Source organism: Xyrauchen texanus, chromosome 26, assembly GCF_025860055.1.
Source record: "Xyrauchen texanus isolate HMW12.3.18 chromosome 26, RBS_HiC_50CHRs, whole genome shotgun sequence".
Taxonomy (NCBI): Eukaryota; Metazoa; Chordata; class Actinopteri; order Cypriniformes; family Catostomidae; genus Xyrauchen; species Xyrauchen texanus.
In genome coordinates, this window is record NC_068301.1 from 27290624 (window position 1) to 27305035 (window position 14412).

Here is a 14412-nt window from a genome sequence, read left to right on the forward strand (position 1 = left end):
GGGGTGGGCACATTTGAATTGGGGCAGTGTACTGAGGCCCTGGGTTGTACAGAGTTTTGCCATAGCATCACTCACATTTTCTTCTGAAGCTAATTATAATGAAATTTATTTTCCAGGAAGAACAGAGACTACATGCTGAAGTGTCATGATGCTTGAGTTTTGACTGGGCTCTTCAGTCAGTCTGACAAAAACAGGAAGACAAAAATGTGATGGAAAACACAAGTGAGATCTGGTCAAGAATCCATGGATACCATTGCTGTCTTAAAAGCCTTAGCCTGGAAATGGCCTTCAAATGTATGCAAAAAGGTCCCCACACCCCCACCCCCCAAAAAAACAACTATATATTATAGCTTTATTACAGCTTTCAAGTATTTTTCTAAATGAGTGATTTACTCTGGTAAAGTCAAGAGTTTATTGTGGCCGTAAATGGATGTATCAAGACTAAAGACTGCAAGATTGAACTGACATCTAGTGGTCACTAGTGTTGGTAATCTCTGGGTGCAAAAAATTATTGAACCCTTTGTCATCATTTTCTGACATCTCCAGTTATGCTTTTATATCCTGTCCTCAAGCACAGTGATTGATTAGCATTTATTGAAAGAAGCCTTTATCTAGCATTTATTGAAAGAAGCCTTTATCTAGCATTTATTGAAAGAAGTAGGTTATACTAACAATTTCAAACCTTTTAGTGCTACTGCAATCATCTTTCAGAGTTTGATTTCAGCAAATATGTAATTATACTTGTACAGACCTGTGATTTACTAATAAGTTCTACAGCATGCTGAAAATGACTGACATGAACATTATATACACAAAACACATTTACACACAGACTTCCTTAGATTAAAGCACTTTGTAAGCTAAAATGCTGCATTACTTTCTGTTGGAACCAGCAAAGCAGTGAGAGTACTGATGGTCCCTCTAAGACTGATGTAAATATATAGCCATTTACTTTACTTCAAGGCAGGACTGAAGAAAATGACTACACTATTTTAAAATAAATATGCATTAAATATATTTATAGATTTATCCTGTTATTACTGTTTTCATGTTTTTAATGTCATCTTTTTTGGGGAGGTCACACAGACACTCCTTATCAATGATTTGACCATTCAAATATATTGTAATATGGTTAACAGCTTACAAAACCACTATTTATTTTCATTAAATATGCATTGTATTGTTTGCCAGTTTAACACAATGCAGTGCAATATCAACAGTTGCCTTCTTGTTCATATGCATTTTCCATAAGGTACACAAGGGCTGTGTATTGTTCAATGGGCTAACAAACCATAATTTTCAGATTCATACATTTTAAATACCTCTCAAAAGAGTAATGATGAATGCTGCGAAATTACCTCTGCTGACATAAGCCACATTTTCATTAAGATATATAGGGAATAATTTATGAATCATCATTTATTGAGGTGAGTTTGGTTAACATCAGAAGTCCACACTTTAGATAAATTCTGAATGTAATATTACATGAAATCCAAGGTTGTTTTCAGTCTACTAAATCAAAGTAATCCTCCAATATTTACCCATAACAGTTTATTCTGTATGTACATTTTCCCTGCCTGAACCGTTTCTACCAATGGGTAAATAATCTAAATAGCTGGGTACTGATAATGGTACTGGAAGCAATGATCAAGCCAAGAAGATGGCACCACGGGAAACCTGAGTTTGAGGACATCCAAACAAATGAGCACAGCACAAGATTATTCACTGATGCACTTTATGCTTAAAACATCTTGGATGGCAGTACATGCAATGTAAAGCATGTACGATACCTACATGCATTGTGTTACAGTAATCATGTGCTATTATATCATTCACAGGGTAAGATAGGCTAAATTGTACATCAGCAATTAATGGTAAACAAAAGCAGTAAAAGCCATTTGCTCTTCCATCAGTGCCAGTTTGCAGTTTTTGATGGCTATGATGAGGGAGTAATACCTGACACTGCGTAGTTGTCATGGGGATATTGGGTTGTCATGGAAACTGTACATTTGAAGATTGAGAAAAAGGATGAAGATAGACTAGCTAATATTTCCACCCTTCAGTGTTTTACAGGTGATCTGTCCAAGTTTAGTCACAAGAGTGTTCTCTTTCCACTGTGCAATGCACTCGTCTGAGATTTTCAGATCCATCTGAAGAGATCACAAACATAAACAACCAACTATAAGACACTGTGATACCTTTTTTTTTTTTTTTTTTAAATACAATTGTGCTCATAAGTTTACACACCTCTTGCAGAATTATATTAACTATATTATAATTGGAGATTATAAAGTTTTTTGTTTTGTTTATATATTACTGCCCTGAAGAAGCCTTCCAGAAGAATAACAGATATTTAAGTAAATCCCACAAGACAACATTAGTTTTTATTGTGTCACTTTCTTGAGTATCTGTGATAGTTTGCAGCTTTTTGAAAGTTGTGCATTAGTCCCTTTGAAACCAGGGTTATATAAAATTTGAACAGGGTAATGTGTAAATGCCATTATTAATCGGTCTTATGGAATATACTGTATATATAAATATATGTTGCATTAAGTAGCTTCATTAGGGGAATTTTTATGATCCCTCTTTATTTAGAACGAAATACATCCATCTTGCTTTCTACGATGGGTATGTGTATTTATGAGCAGAGTTGTCTGTCTAAGGGGTAAAGAATACAATTCACGCACCTGCAACTTCTCAAAAACCTTTTTCTTTGGTTTCAATTCATCATCTGGTTTACCAGATTCATACCCTTCAACATAAACACGATCTCCTGGTGCTGACCCTTCCGGTGGATCCAAAGGCTCCACTTTCCTGGGCTCACCCTCTCTGCAACAAGTCACATTTAGACAGATCAAGACTAGAATATTTACTATAACAACAAATTCTATGAAGATAGGTTTGTTATAGGAGCTAGTTCATTAGAACTACTAATTAGAGTGTATCAATAATACTAACATTGAAGCACAGAGCAGCATGGCTTGGGATTCGATCCCCCTCATCTTCTGGGGCTTTAGGTTGCATAGCAACACAACAAGCCGGTCCTGAAGCTGCTCCTGGGACACGTAGGCCACTAGTCCACTCACTACAGTCCGTGGCTGCTCCTCACCCACATCAATCTTCTCTAAATACAGGGAGTCCGCATCTGGGTGCTAAAAAGTGAAGTCAGAAAAACTTTATAATGGATATAAAGACACTTAGACATTTTATGTCATTTGAACATGCTCTTATTGGAAAAAATCTGCAATAATAAAATTAATGCTAGCAGTCTCTACCTTCCCTACACTGATGATTTTGCCCACTCTGATGTCTAGTTTGGATGGGATGACCACCTCCTCCTCTGCTGTCGGTTTAGGGTTACCTTTCGCTCCTTCTGTGAAGCAATGAAAATCAATGTGTACATTTATCACTAAAACTCAATCTAGAAAGTAGAAATTCGGATTTTGGTATTTTTATTTATACTCACTCTTTTTGGAAGGATCTGGATAGGCTGAATTGGTCAGTTTCCTCAACTCTGGCATCTCAAACTTCTTCCTAATAGGATCCAGTAGCTTGTTAAGGGCAACCTCTACTGAGGTCTTCAGGTCACCAGGATGGATTTGCTAAAGGCAAGCAGTTCAGTTGTCAACATGTGTTGCTCAAAGGATAAGGATTCGTTATGATACACGTAAAATAATAAGATGCGCAATACTCCGATACCTCTGCAGCAAAGTCTGTCTCCACTTCCTCATAATCTGTGAAGACTTTATCACCTCCCCACTTTGGATCTCTTTTAATGACAAATTCTGAGAGCAAAACAAAATAGAACATTAACAACTTAACTCTAGATTCATACATTTTCTGTGGGTGGTTGCTAGGACATTGCAATGCGAAAGCTAAGGGGTTTGGTGTTTTCTTAGTAAATTGTAATGCAGTTGCCAGCTGGTTGCTTACTAGCACTATTCTGGTGCTTGGATATTGCTCAGGTCCCTTTTTAACCCCTTCAGCACTGGTGCATTTTATTATGTTGCTGTTCTAAATTTGTAACATGTAATTCTGGTTCTGTTCACTCTATCCCCCTTTAAAAAGTATTAGATGGCAGCAAGTACTAGGAATGTTTTTTTCCTCTATCACCTTCCATCATAAAATGCAGATCTGAAATGTAGGTGGTGCTCTAACGCAATTAAGCACTCACAGATGTGCTCGTCCATAGACATTTATTCAAATTTTCTGTTCATACACACCCAATGTTTCATCAAATATCTCAGCCTCTGAGTGGACTATATCGATCAATCTAGCTGCCAATAGAAAGCTGAGATTCTCCCCTTTGCGGTGGTATAAAATAATTTAATCACTAATAGCTAATAAAATAATTTCGATGACTCGTTTAGCATGCTTTTCCTGCTGGACTGCATATTTTGTACAGGACATCTAAGATATAACATTGGATAATTCAACCAAGCAAGCTCACTGACAAGTAAAATACTGCTAATTGTTTTAAAAACTACCTAGAGTAAAAGCAGATAAAAAGTTTTTGCCTTCTTGGGGCTTACAGCTGCATTGATCAACGAATAAAAGAGATGTTTGTATTTTGAACTGTGGTATTATGGCAACATTCCTGAGAATGAGAGGTTTCATTTGATATACGACTTGTGCTATTTAAGTACTATGTGAAAGACTTTTATATTTGCATTAATATTTCAACCACATTACCTCTACGTGGCATCACAGATTGTTTTTGCCCTTATTTTGTTAATGTAACATTACTGTAAAATGTATAGTAGTCTATGAAAAGGTCAGATTCTAAACTTTCAAAAGATACCACATATACCAGACTAATATATTCAGGGACTTTAAAGTTAAGCATAAACTTATTTTCCAATATAATTTTACATTGCAAAATGTATGCCCAGAAGCATTTGCACAGATCAGTAAGGAGCTCACCAGAGTGTAGAGGGAAAAGAACATGTTTAACGAAGGACAGAACTCCATTATTCTGAACATTGCCAGGCTCACAGAATGCCTTCTTCAGCTTCTTCTTCACTTCCTCCTTCTTATCCAGCAGGTCAATCTTGGATTCCTGAGGTCAGAGATGAATGTTTGATTATGACAGATCTCAGAATCAGAACATAGGTATCAAACAGACATACTGAACACAAAAGAGTATATTAATAGCATGCTTTACCTATATGCTTAAATAATGTGATAATGCTCTATCTTCGTGCATTCTTTGATTTTTGCAGGTTCTTGGATGTACTGTACCTCCTCAGAGGAGCTCATCTTGCCCCCAGTAAGTCCAGGCACCATTGGGTTCATCATATGGATGCGTTTTGTGTAACCAAGAGTAGGCAGATACTGCAAAGGACAAGGGGGGGACAATGCAACCTCAAAATACCTGACAACCAAAAACATATTTCAGGAGAAAGGTGCAGGCAATAACAATTTATCAAAACAGTACAGTGGCATGGAAAAGCTAGTGATTCAGGCTGTTCTTAACATTTGATTTTGCCAATGAATAGACAAAGCGAATTCCAGAAGAAAAAAAGAGGAGGAATTCACACTTAATTTAATTTATTGAACTCTACATTAATATCAAATACATTATAAAGCGAAACAATGTTGATAAACATCCAGAACTGTACAGAGTGAGCTTGCACCATTGCCAATATAAGCTTCCAGTTTAAGAAATGAAAGATAAGGAAATCTACTTTAATCTACTGCTTTGTGTGTCTCTATGCCTTTATGGTTACTGTGTGACTAGTAAAGTGTTTTTACAGAACTATTTGTTTGTGATTTCAACTACAAAGACATTTTATTATAATGCTAGTTGAAACTGAATAAAGAATAATTTAGTAGGGCCAAGTGTGCAGGTCACGTCTGTTAATTGGTACAATATGCCCTTCTCACCATAAAATGTAACAAATCACCAAGATGCACCAGAGATTTTGTCAACTGCATACGCATAGCTGACCTACCATAAATTTGAGATATGAGAAGCTCAAATCACAGTTCTTGTAGCTATGTGTCTTCTTTGAGAAATTAATAATGTTAACTGAAAATCAATCGGTGTTGCAATTGTAACCATTTCTGCTTGTAATTTAGTTACTTCAACTTAAAATCTGTTTTGTCAATTTGTTTGCTATTTTGCCCACCCCTTACTTGTCCCTTCCATATCTCATGCATAGACTTGTGTACATTTTAAAAAATATCTAAGAAATACATACCTTTTCAGCTAATGTGAAGATCTTCCTCTGGTCCACACCCCCAAACTGAGCATCTACTTTCAAGTACTCCTCATCCAGTGCCTGATGGAAAATAAAAACAAGTTTACGGTTCTGAACTAAACAGCAAATCAGAAAATACAACAGCAATAACATTTTAAATTTGGGATTAAATAGAACAAATGGAATAAAATTAAGTATTGAAAAGTCTGTAAAACCTAATGTTGTCATTACTGGAAAATCTGTAAAATCAACTTATTATGGTTTTCAGTGTGAGAAGCATGTAATTAATAATCTATCAATATGTAATAACCAGCATCATTACTTATAAAACATTCCTGTTCCTGGAGGCCCCCCAACACTGCACATTTTGTATATCTCCCATTTCTGACACACCAAATTCAGGTTGTAAAGTCTCTAATAATGAGCTAATGAATTGAATCAGGTGTGTTTGATTAGGGAGATATCCAAAATGTGTACTGTTGGGAGGCCTCCAGGCACAGGGTTGGGAACCAGCTCTCTAAAAACCATAGTAAACATCATTTTTAACCATTAAACAAAAGGTTTTACAAAGATGATCTACATACCTGTAGTCCAGGATACAGAAGACCACTGAGAAGAGGATGCTCCACCTGTTTGACCACCTCAGCTCCTGCTTTCTTAGCATCATGTTCAGTCACCATGGATGACAGCCGGTACACATCCAGAGTGTACTCTCTAAAATGGATCAACAAGCCACAGATAACATTTACATTTATGCATTTGGCAGACGCTTTTATCCAAAGCGACTTACAGTGCACTGATTACAGGGACAATCCCCCCGGAGCAACCTGGAGTTAAGTGCCTTGCTCAAGGGCCCAACAGTGGCATCTTGGTGGTGCTGGGGCTTGAACCCCCGACCTTCTGGTCAGTAACCCTGAGTCTCAACCAATGAGCCACCACTGCCTTTGATAAGAGTATCTAATCAAAAAAGCATAACAACTGAACAACACCTCCTTTATAGTCTTGATAAAAAAAAATATATTTGATAACACGAAGTTAAAACTAGGGATGCACTGATGCCAATATCTATCAGCCAATTATTGACCAAATTAAAACCATCGGCATATCGATAATATGCATGGAAATGCAATATGAAAAAACTTTAACAGCTTTAAAATGAATTGGTAAAATACTTTGGGAAAAACTTTGGGAACTCAAAATACACAATCCAAAAACATTATAAGACACAATATGTAAAAGGGTTTGCACTCCTAAGAACATGTAATATTACATTTTTATTCTGTCTGGTACGTTAAATAAATGGAAAAAGCGCCACTTAACTATACGCTACATGATGAGAAAAACAATCTAAAACACTTTGAAACCAGCAGACTTTGAAATCTGAGATATCGGTATGATGTCCATTAATACTGCATGATTGATTGAATTAAGATTGAAATTGCAATACGGCTTTGGGCGATTACAAACAATTTAAAAGGCTGTGTTTTAAACAGCAAAAACATAAGTGTAAGAATGTTAAAGTACAAAATAACCTTTTTCATATCAATCATCATGCTATATTCAGTCATTTCGTTCTTATCTTGTATCTTTCACTGTAGCTTTCTCTTAAATGTTGGCCTGTCGTGTGTTCAACAACTCAATGGAATTTTTTAGAACAGTGAAAAGATTTTCTACCTCTTTGTACATTGTTTAAGCATTTCTAAGTAAAACAGTGATCTGATGTCAAAATAAGGTACGTTGTAAATTATCTATATCGCCAATAGTTTGTTATAATCAGAATCGTATAGGTCAAAATGTTTCATATCAGAGCATCACTAGTTAAAACATAGCTTTCACAGTACAAAGCAAACCAACTGGAAGATCCATACAATGTTATTGGTGGAAAATCATCAAAAGTAACTGTTTGAAATGACACGGTAGTGTGTACCTGCTGAGCTGATAGTCGGTGCCTTTGACAAATTTGAGCTTGTCAAGGGGAACTCCAATGCTCTCCAACATGGCCTTAATGACCTGTTCATAATACTTCACCCTGAGCTCCAGCAGCTCCCAGGGAGCCTTCATGTTGTCCAGGTAGGCGTGAAGATCGGCAAAAAGAATGGTAACCTACAGAACAGTAACATATACACATGGGTGAATATGTGGATATGTGAATTTTAAAATAATGGGAAAACTTCTGTCAATATAAATCGAAATATTCTTGTAAGATATTATAGCATTAAAATATTCTGTATGGAGACAAGTAGCATGATGCATAATGCCAAAGACAAACCTCACAACCCGCCTTCAGGAAGTCTGCGATCTTTGACATGGGAACAAAGTAAGCCACATGAGGCTTGCCTGTGGTTGCTGTACCCCAGTAAACTTTCAATTCCCTCTCCTTCAGGATCTCCTTCAGCTTCTCCTCACCAAGAACCTCCTGAGCATAAAACAATTGCCTCATCATTTACAATTTCAGATTCTTTGCGTTGTCCAACTGGATTTATTTTATAGGGCCACATTGGTTGAAGAGAAATGGGGTACTCTTGGTGCACTTTCTGGTACAGTTTAATGGTTCTGGATCATAATCAGGACTCAAAAACACTCTCAGTATAATACTACAAAGCTAATTAGATTCACATCTAGGATCACTGCTGGAGTATCTCTCACCTGAAGGTTCCTGGTGATGAGCTGGAACTTCTCGTCTGGGCTTAGCTGTTCTCCCATGGTTACTTCTGCCTACTTCTGACTATGTTATACATATAAAAATAAAAAAAGTACTTAAACAATATATAAACATTCATTAAATCTAAAATCAAGTAAATCACTCTTATGCATCAGGCAGTAGAATTTAACATATGCAACATTCTAATGTAAATTCTTTGCTGCGCCTTCAAATGTCAAATTAACACCATGTTGAACATGTATTACAAATCCACAAAACTCTTTGCGTTATTGATAGCAGCCATTTGTCAAAAAAGCCCGACATCTCTCGAATCAGATCAGTTATTATATTACATTAAAGGAATCCAATGCAACAGGCAACCTTACATACAGTGACATCACTATGAATGAACTGCTGAGGAAGAGCTGGCTTATCCTCTACAACACCGCATTATAAAATGCTACTGTTCAGGCAATAACTTCGTACAAAGGTGGCTTTTGTCTTTACGTTGTTAGTAATTATAAATAAAAGTCGCCAAGACAAAAAATCATGTTAAAACTCACCGAAGCCTGTGACAAGACTGACACGTGCGGGCCGGTGACAGACTCTTCTTCTTTGGGTTTTGCTGTATTCCGCACCTTAGGTACATACCGCCACCTACTGTTGAGTTTTTGTTTTGTGCAACCAACATGGGTGATCTTTCTACCTTTCTTCTTATGTTTGTTTTGGGTTCTAACGATGGTGGGCTCATGCTGCTGCGTATTCTGCTCCCATGCCTAAACCTCACCATGTGAGTTCCCTCGATATCAGTTGTGAATGTAGTTTTATATTAATAACATCATGATCCTCTTATCTTCCGTATCAAACACGTTTGTCTAAACCTGTGTCTAGCAAGAAAGTCATAATTACTCTTTGATTCATTTGGTCTTGTATACCTTAAGATCCAATCTATCATACTTTTGTATTACCTTTTAAGTTAATTTCTTTCTATGTAATATTTTCTACATTTCAGTCTTACGTGTTCAACTGTTTCCATTTGCCCACAAAAAGCACATCTGCCTGTATAATGTTTACCCATTAAATGTAATGATGTATTCAGCCCTGTATGTCCAAATTGCAATTTAGATAGAATCACCTCCTCTATGACAACAGACTCTTCCGCTTGTTTCATAATAAAAGCCACCAAAATCTCATTTTTAACTGGCTTTGTTAATTCATTTATGCATATACATTGTCATTACATTTTAAATCAATTAACAACATATATTTGAATACATGGGTAAAATATATATGATACTATTCAATAAATATAGATTAATAAGTACTTTTCAAAATAGTTTGCCATGTAAAGACAGTGTTGCACTATTAGGAACCGAGTGTGAACACGGAGCATTAAACGGAATGACCTCCAGGGGGCGCTTACACACACACACACAAAAGAATTGTGCATGTGCAAGCAAGGAGGCCTACAAACCTGACTCAGTTACACCAGTTCTGTCTGTTTTTTGTGGAAGGCTACCAAAAATGTTTGACCCAAGTAAAAAAATAAATAAAATAAAATTAAAAAAATTTCATTGAGTCAACATTTAACCCCTACTATTACCCCTCCCCAATCACCAGCCCCACCCAACCCCCATCGAACACCCCTGAGGTCACAAAATAGAATACACACAAAAAATATAATTATTATATATAATTAAAACTAAACCTCTCTCTCCACAGCCCCTCCCTGTGACTCCCCCAAAAACACCAAATACCTGCCCCACTCCCTAGCAAACAAATCTCGAACCCCCTGCCCTCTGCTCAACCTCTTCTCAAAAGCCGCCACCATCCCCATCTCCTCACACCACTCTGGAAATGAGGGAGCCCCATCAGACTTCCACTCCCTTAAAATAATCTGCCTGCCAATCATAATACTGGTCAGTCTGGGGCAAAATGAAATTCAATAATCATAAAGACAAATAATAAAATATCATCTGTGAAAAGCAAAAGTTTATGCACCACACCTCCACCACCCCTGGAAAATCCCCCACAACCCTACCAGGTGCCCCTGTCCAGAGTAAAATTATCTGAAATTAATCCTTTTGCTTTTACCACCGCTACCGGTTTTCTATAAAGTAACTTAATCATCCAATAAATGTTTTCCCAAACCTGTATATTTCCAAAATCTTAAAACTATAATCCCATTCTACCATATCAAATGCTTTTTCAGTGTCAAGTGATATTAATGACGTTAGTTAATCGGTTAGCCAGAATTTTTGACAATATTTTTACATCTAGCTGGATCAGGGAAATTGGACGGTAACTCTTACACTCACTTGGATCTTTGTCCTTTTTAAAAACCAAACTGATCCAGGCTTCTGTCACGGTTGGTGGAAGCTTTTCATTCTTTAATGATTCAGTATAAACGTCTAACAAAAGTGGAGCCAATTCTGTAGCATAATTTCAAAAAAATTAATCTGCAAAGCCATCTGGCCCTGGAGCATTGCCTATAGGCAAGGCCTTAATTACCTATCTAAGCTCTTCCTAGGTTATCTCAGAATCAAGATTATTTTTTTGCTCAGTCGTCAGTTCAGGGAGTTCTAATGTTTTCACAAAGTCTCTAATATAGAGCTATAGAGATCGAGATAAAATTATTTAAAAGCATTATTAATATCAATGGCCATGGTCCCCACCAGTAGATTTCACAGAGGGAATGGTAGAAAAAGACTCTCTCTGCTTTATGTATCTAGCCAAAAGCTTCCCTGCTTTGTCACCCGACTCACAACAGCACCAACCGGTGTCAATCCCTCTAAACTCAAACAGTTCATGTGCACCTACGAGAGTCCCCGTGGCAACTTTGCCTTCAGATTGCTGTCCGGTGTTTCTATACAAATTTTGTGAAACAGAATTACACAGCAAAAAATAGTCTATAAAACAAACTCCAGCCAATAAGCGGAATAAACCCCCAAAAACATGTAGATTCATCCACATAACTGTTCCGAAGGTGTGTTCCTCCACAGAACAAGCTCCAGCCATTAGCGGAACCAGCACAACAAAAAAAAAAAAAAAAAAGTTCACTTCTTCGGGCAGTCAAACGAATGTTCAGTAAGCTGCCCCATTCAGCCAATACATGAGTGCAACAAAAAAACCAATAACTCCAATGATCTGCAAGAGATATTCCACTACACAAACTCCAGGCCACACCAAAAACTTGTAGATTTATCCACAAGCTGTCCTGAAGAAAGGATATTACAGAAAACAAACTCCAGCTGCTAGGCGGAACCAGCACAAAAATAAACAAAGAAGGTGCCCAGCTTCCTCGGGCAGTCGAGTGCATGTTCATTGAGACAGGTCCACTAGGCAGCAACATGAAAATAACCAAACGGCTTACTCACTCCAATGTCTTTAGGAAAGACAATGCTTGCTGTGGGCATGTAAATATTTTGTGGCCATCCTTAGTATCTATTCTCGATTTGGCCAGAAACATCATTGCAAAAACGACCTTCCATTGATGTAAGATATTGTTACATTTCTTGAATTGATCACGTTTCACTCTTGTCGAATTCGCAAAGTCTGGGAACAAGAAAATGTTGTTGTTTTTCCAAGAAAGCTTTCCTTTGCTCCTCGCCTCGCATAACACGAGATCTTTATCAGATAATCTCAGAAATTTGGGCCTGTTATGTCGAGCAGACTTGTAAAAAGCTCATCTAGGAATTTTACCATATCTCGGCCTTCCTCAAGTTCAGGAATTCCAACAATTCGGACATTGTTTCGTCGATTATGATTCTCCAAATTCTCCAGTTTTTCCCAAACACTCTGCAAGTCTGTCTTGGTCACTAGCGGGTTAGCAGCTAATTCCCTCTCTGATGACTCCAGATAATCGATTCATTTTTTGACATCCGACAATCTTGTAACCAGTGAATTTCATCTCTATTGAAGTGATCGATCAACATATTACAGCAAGATCCTCCAAGCATTGCAGATATACTGGACAGCTTATGCTGAATTTCTTCCGCCGCACCATCCAAACCAAGTCCCTGGTCTGCGGCCTTGTCAGGGGTATCAGCTTGAGCATGTAAGTGTCTTTCAATATCTACAGAGCCCAAGGATTTTGAATTCTTTGGGATATTTTCTTCATAAAACAGTTAAGATCAGGGTGTATCGAATCATACCCGTTTATAACATAAAAAGTATTAAAAACTAGCAAAGTGCACAGAGCTTGCCGTTCACACGTCTGCTCCTCGCATGGCGTCAGGCGACTCTCCCAAGTTAAACAATTTAAAGACAATGCTACCAAATACTAACAAAGTGTATGTAAACTTCTTACCCACTGTGAATGTGATGAAAGACATAAAAGCTGAAATAAATAATTCTCTCTACTATTATTTCACATTATTAAAATAAAGTAGTGAACCTAACTGACCTAAAACAGTCAATGTTTTCTACAATTAAATGACAGGATTAATTTAAATGTATTTGGCTAAGGTGTATGTAAACTTCTGACTTCATCTGTATTCACACAGTATAGGGTGTTGGTTAAGCATTCAATTTATATTTGTTAGGTTCTGTCTTCACTGAAGTTTTGCCAGTTGCCACATTCTGCATAGTTTACGATTTTTTGTCAGAGCAGCAATGCAGCCATGTAACTCCGCCTCTTCCGCAACTTACGGCCTCGAGCACTGATTGCATGAATTGTCAAACATTCCATACTCTGTTTTGACGGTTGTACACGTAGTACACTTGACTTTGTTTTATTTTCAGTGTTAACATACAACTCTCACTTCTACTACAAAATGGCATAAAATAAGTGCAGAAATGTGCAATTTGGCACGCACCTGTCTTATTGGAGTCTTTTGTTCTCTAAATGTATCAATATGTTCATTCTAATGATTATATTTGCTTTAAAGTAATCTTTATCTAGTTCACAAGTGACTGTGATTGGTTCATATTGATCACCTTGGTAAAAAGTAACAGGTACCATAGCTGCTTCCAAATATGCATACTTCCCTTATAAATATGCCAAAAACAGTATTCCAATGGAGTAGGGTGTCAAATCCTCAGTATTCATAAAAGAGTAAACGAGATATATCCAGATGACATACTACATCTGCCGAGATTCTTAATTGTGCATCCACTGGCGCTGTATCCCATAATGTCACAGGGAGCAGAGGAGACATTATATACAGTGAATCATAAAAAAAACTGGCTACCGGAGTAGATTATTTTGGCAGTTGTTGGAACTACATCACATATTTGGGTCACAGGACAATGCCTAAAGGTTAGTATATTACAGTAAGTGTTTCATAACCAACATTTTTCTTTTGATTTTCTCCCCAATTTGGAATAACGAATTCCCAATGCGCTCTCTTAAGTCCTTGTGGTGGCGTAGCGACTCACCTCAATCCGGGTGGCGGAGGATGAGTCTCAGTTACCTCCGCGTCTGAGACCCATACAATCTGCAGAGCTTATCAAGTGGCCCTTTGAGCGCATTACCGCGGAGACATAGCACGTGTGGAGGCCCAAGCTATTCTCTGCGGCATCCACACATACAACACACCACGTGCCCCACCGAAAGCAGAACCACAC

The 14412-nt window shown here is 37.4% G+C and overlaps 2 protein-coding genes across 5 annotated transcripts in view; one reads left to right on the forward strand and one right to left on the reverse strand.

The window, feature by feature from the left end:
• The window catches only part of LOC127619865 (uncharacterized protein KIAA1522 homolog), a 74425-nt gene extending 73242 nt beyond the window's left edge, over window positions 1-1183 (forward strand). For 2 of the 4 annotated variants that reach the window (XM_052092881.1, XM_052092882.1), the window contains exon 7: window positions 117-1183. In XM_052092881.1, the coding sequence (XP_051948841.1) occupies window positions 117-139 (23 nt within the window). In that variant the 3' untranslated portion in view covers window positions 140-1183. The remainder of the gene's footprint in view (window positions 1-116) is intronic. The other 2 variants (XM_052092880.1, XM_052092879.1) reach the window with 2 other exon arrangements.
• Window positions 1184-1418: 235 nt separating this feature from the next.
• Window positions 1419-9542, reverse strand: LOC127620170 (tyrosine--tRNA ligase, cytoplasmic). The gene is made up of 14 exons (XM_052093290.1): window positions 9408-9542; window positions 8850-8928; window positions 8473-8619; window positions 8131-8306; window positions 6788-6917; window positions 6204-6284; window positions 5242-5334; window positions 4924-5059; window positions 3700-3785; window positions 3467-3602; window positions 3276-3373; window positions 2959-3152; window positions 2688-2829; window positions 1419-2150 (listed from the first exon to the last, which is right to left on the reverse strand). Exons 2-14 carry the CDS (start codon window positions 8904-8906, stop codon window positions 2040-2042), a joined length of 1587 nt encoding a protein of 528 aa, XP_051949250.1. The 5' UTR covers window positions 8907-8928; window positions 9408-9542; the 3' UTR covers window positions 1419-2039.
• Between the last annotated feature and the right edge of the window lie 4870 nt (window positions 9543-14412).

Excerpts from the sequence above, each read along its gene's own strand:
- LOC127620170 (XM_052093290.1), bottom strand. The coding sequence starts at position 8,906 with ATGGGAGAACAGCTAAGCCCAGACGAGAAGTTCCAGCTCATCACCAGG. Across the intron at positions 6,918-8,130 it reads ACCGACTATCAGCTCAGCAG|AGAGTACACTCTGGATGTGT; the intron begins GTACACACTACC and ends GATCCATTTTAG. Across the intron at positions 3,603-3,699 it reads AGACAGACTTTGCTGCAGAG|CAAATCCATCCTGGTGACCT; the intron begins GTATCGGAGTAT and ends GCTTGCCTTTAG.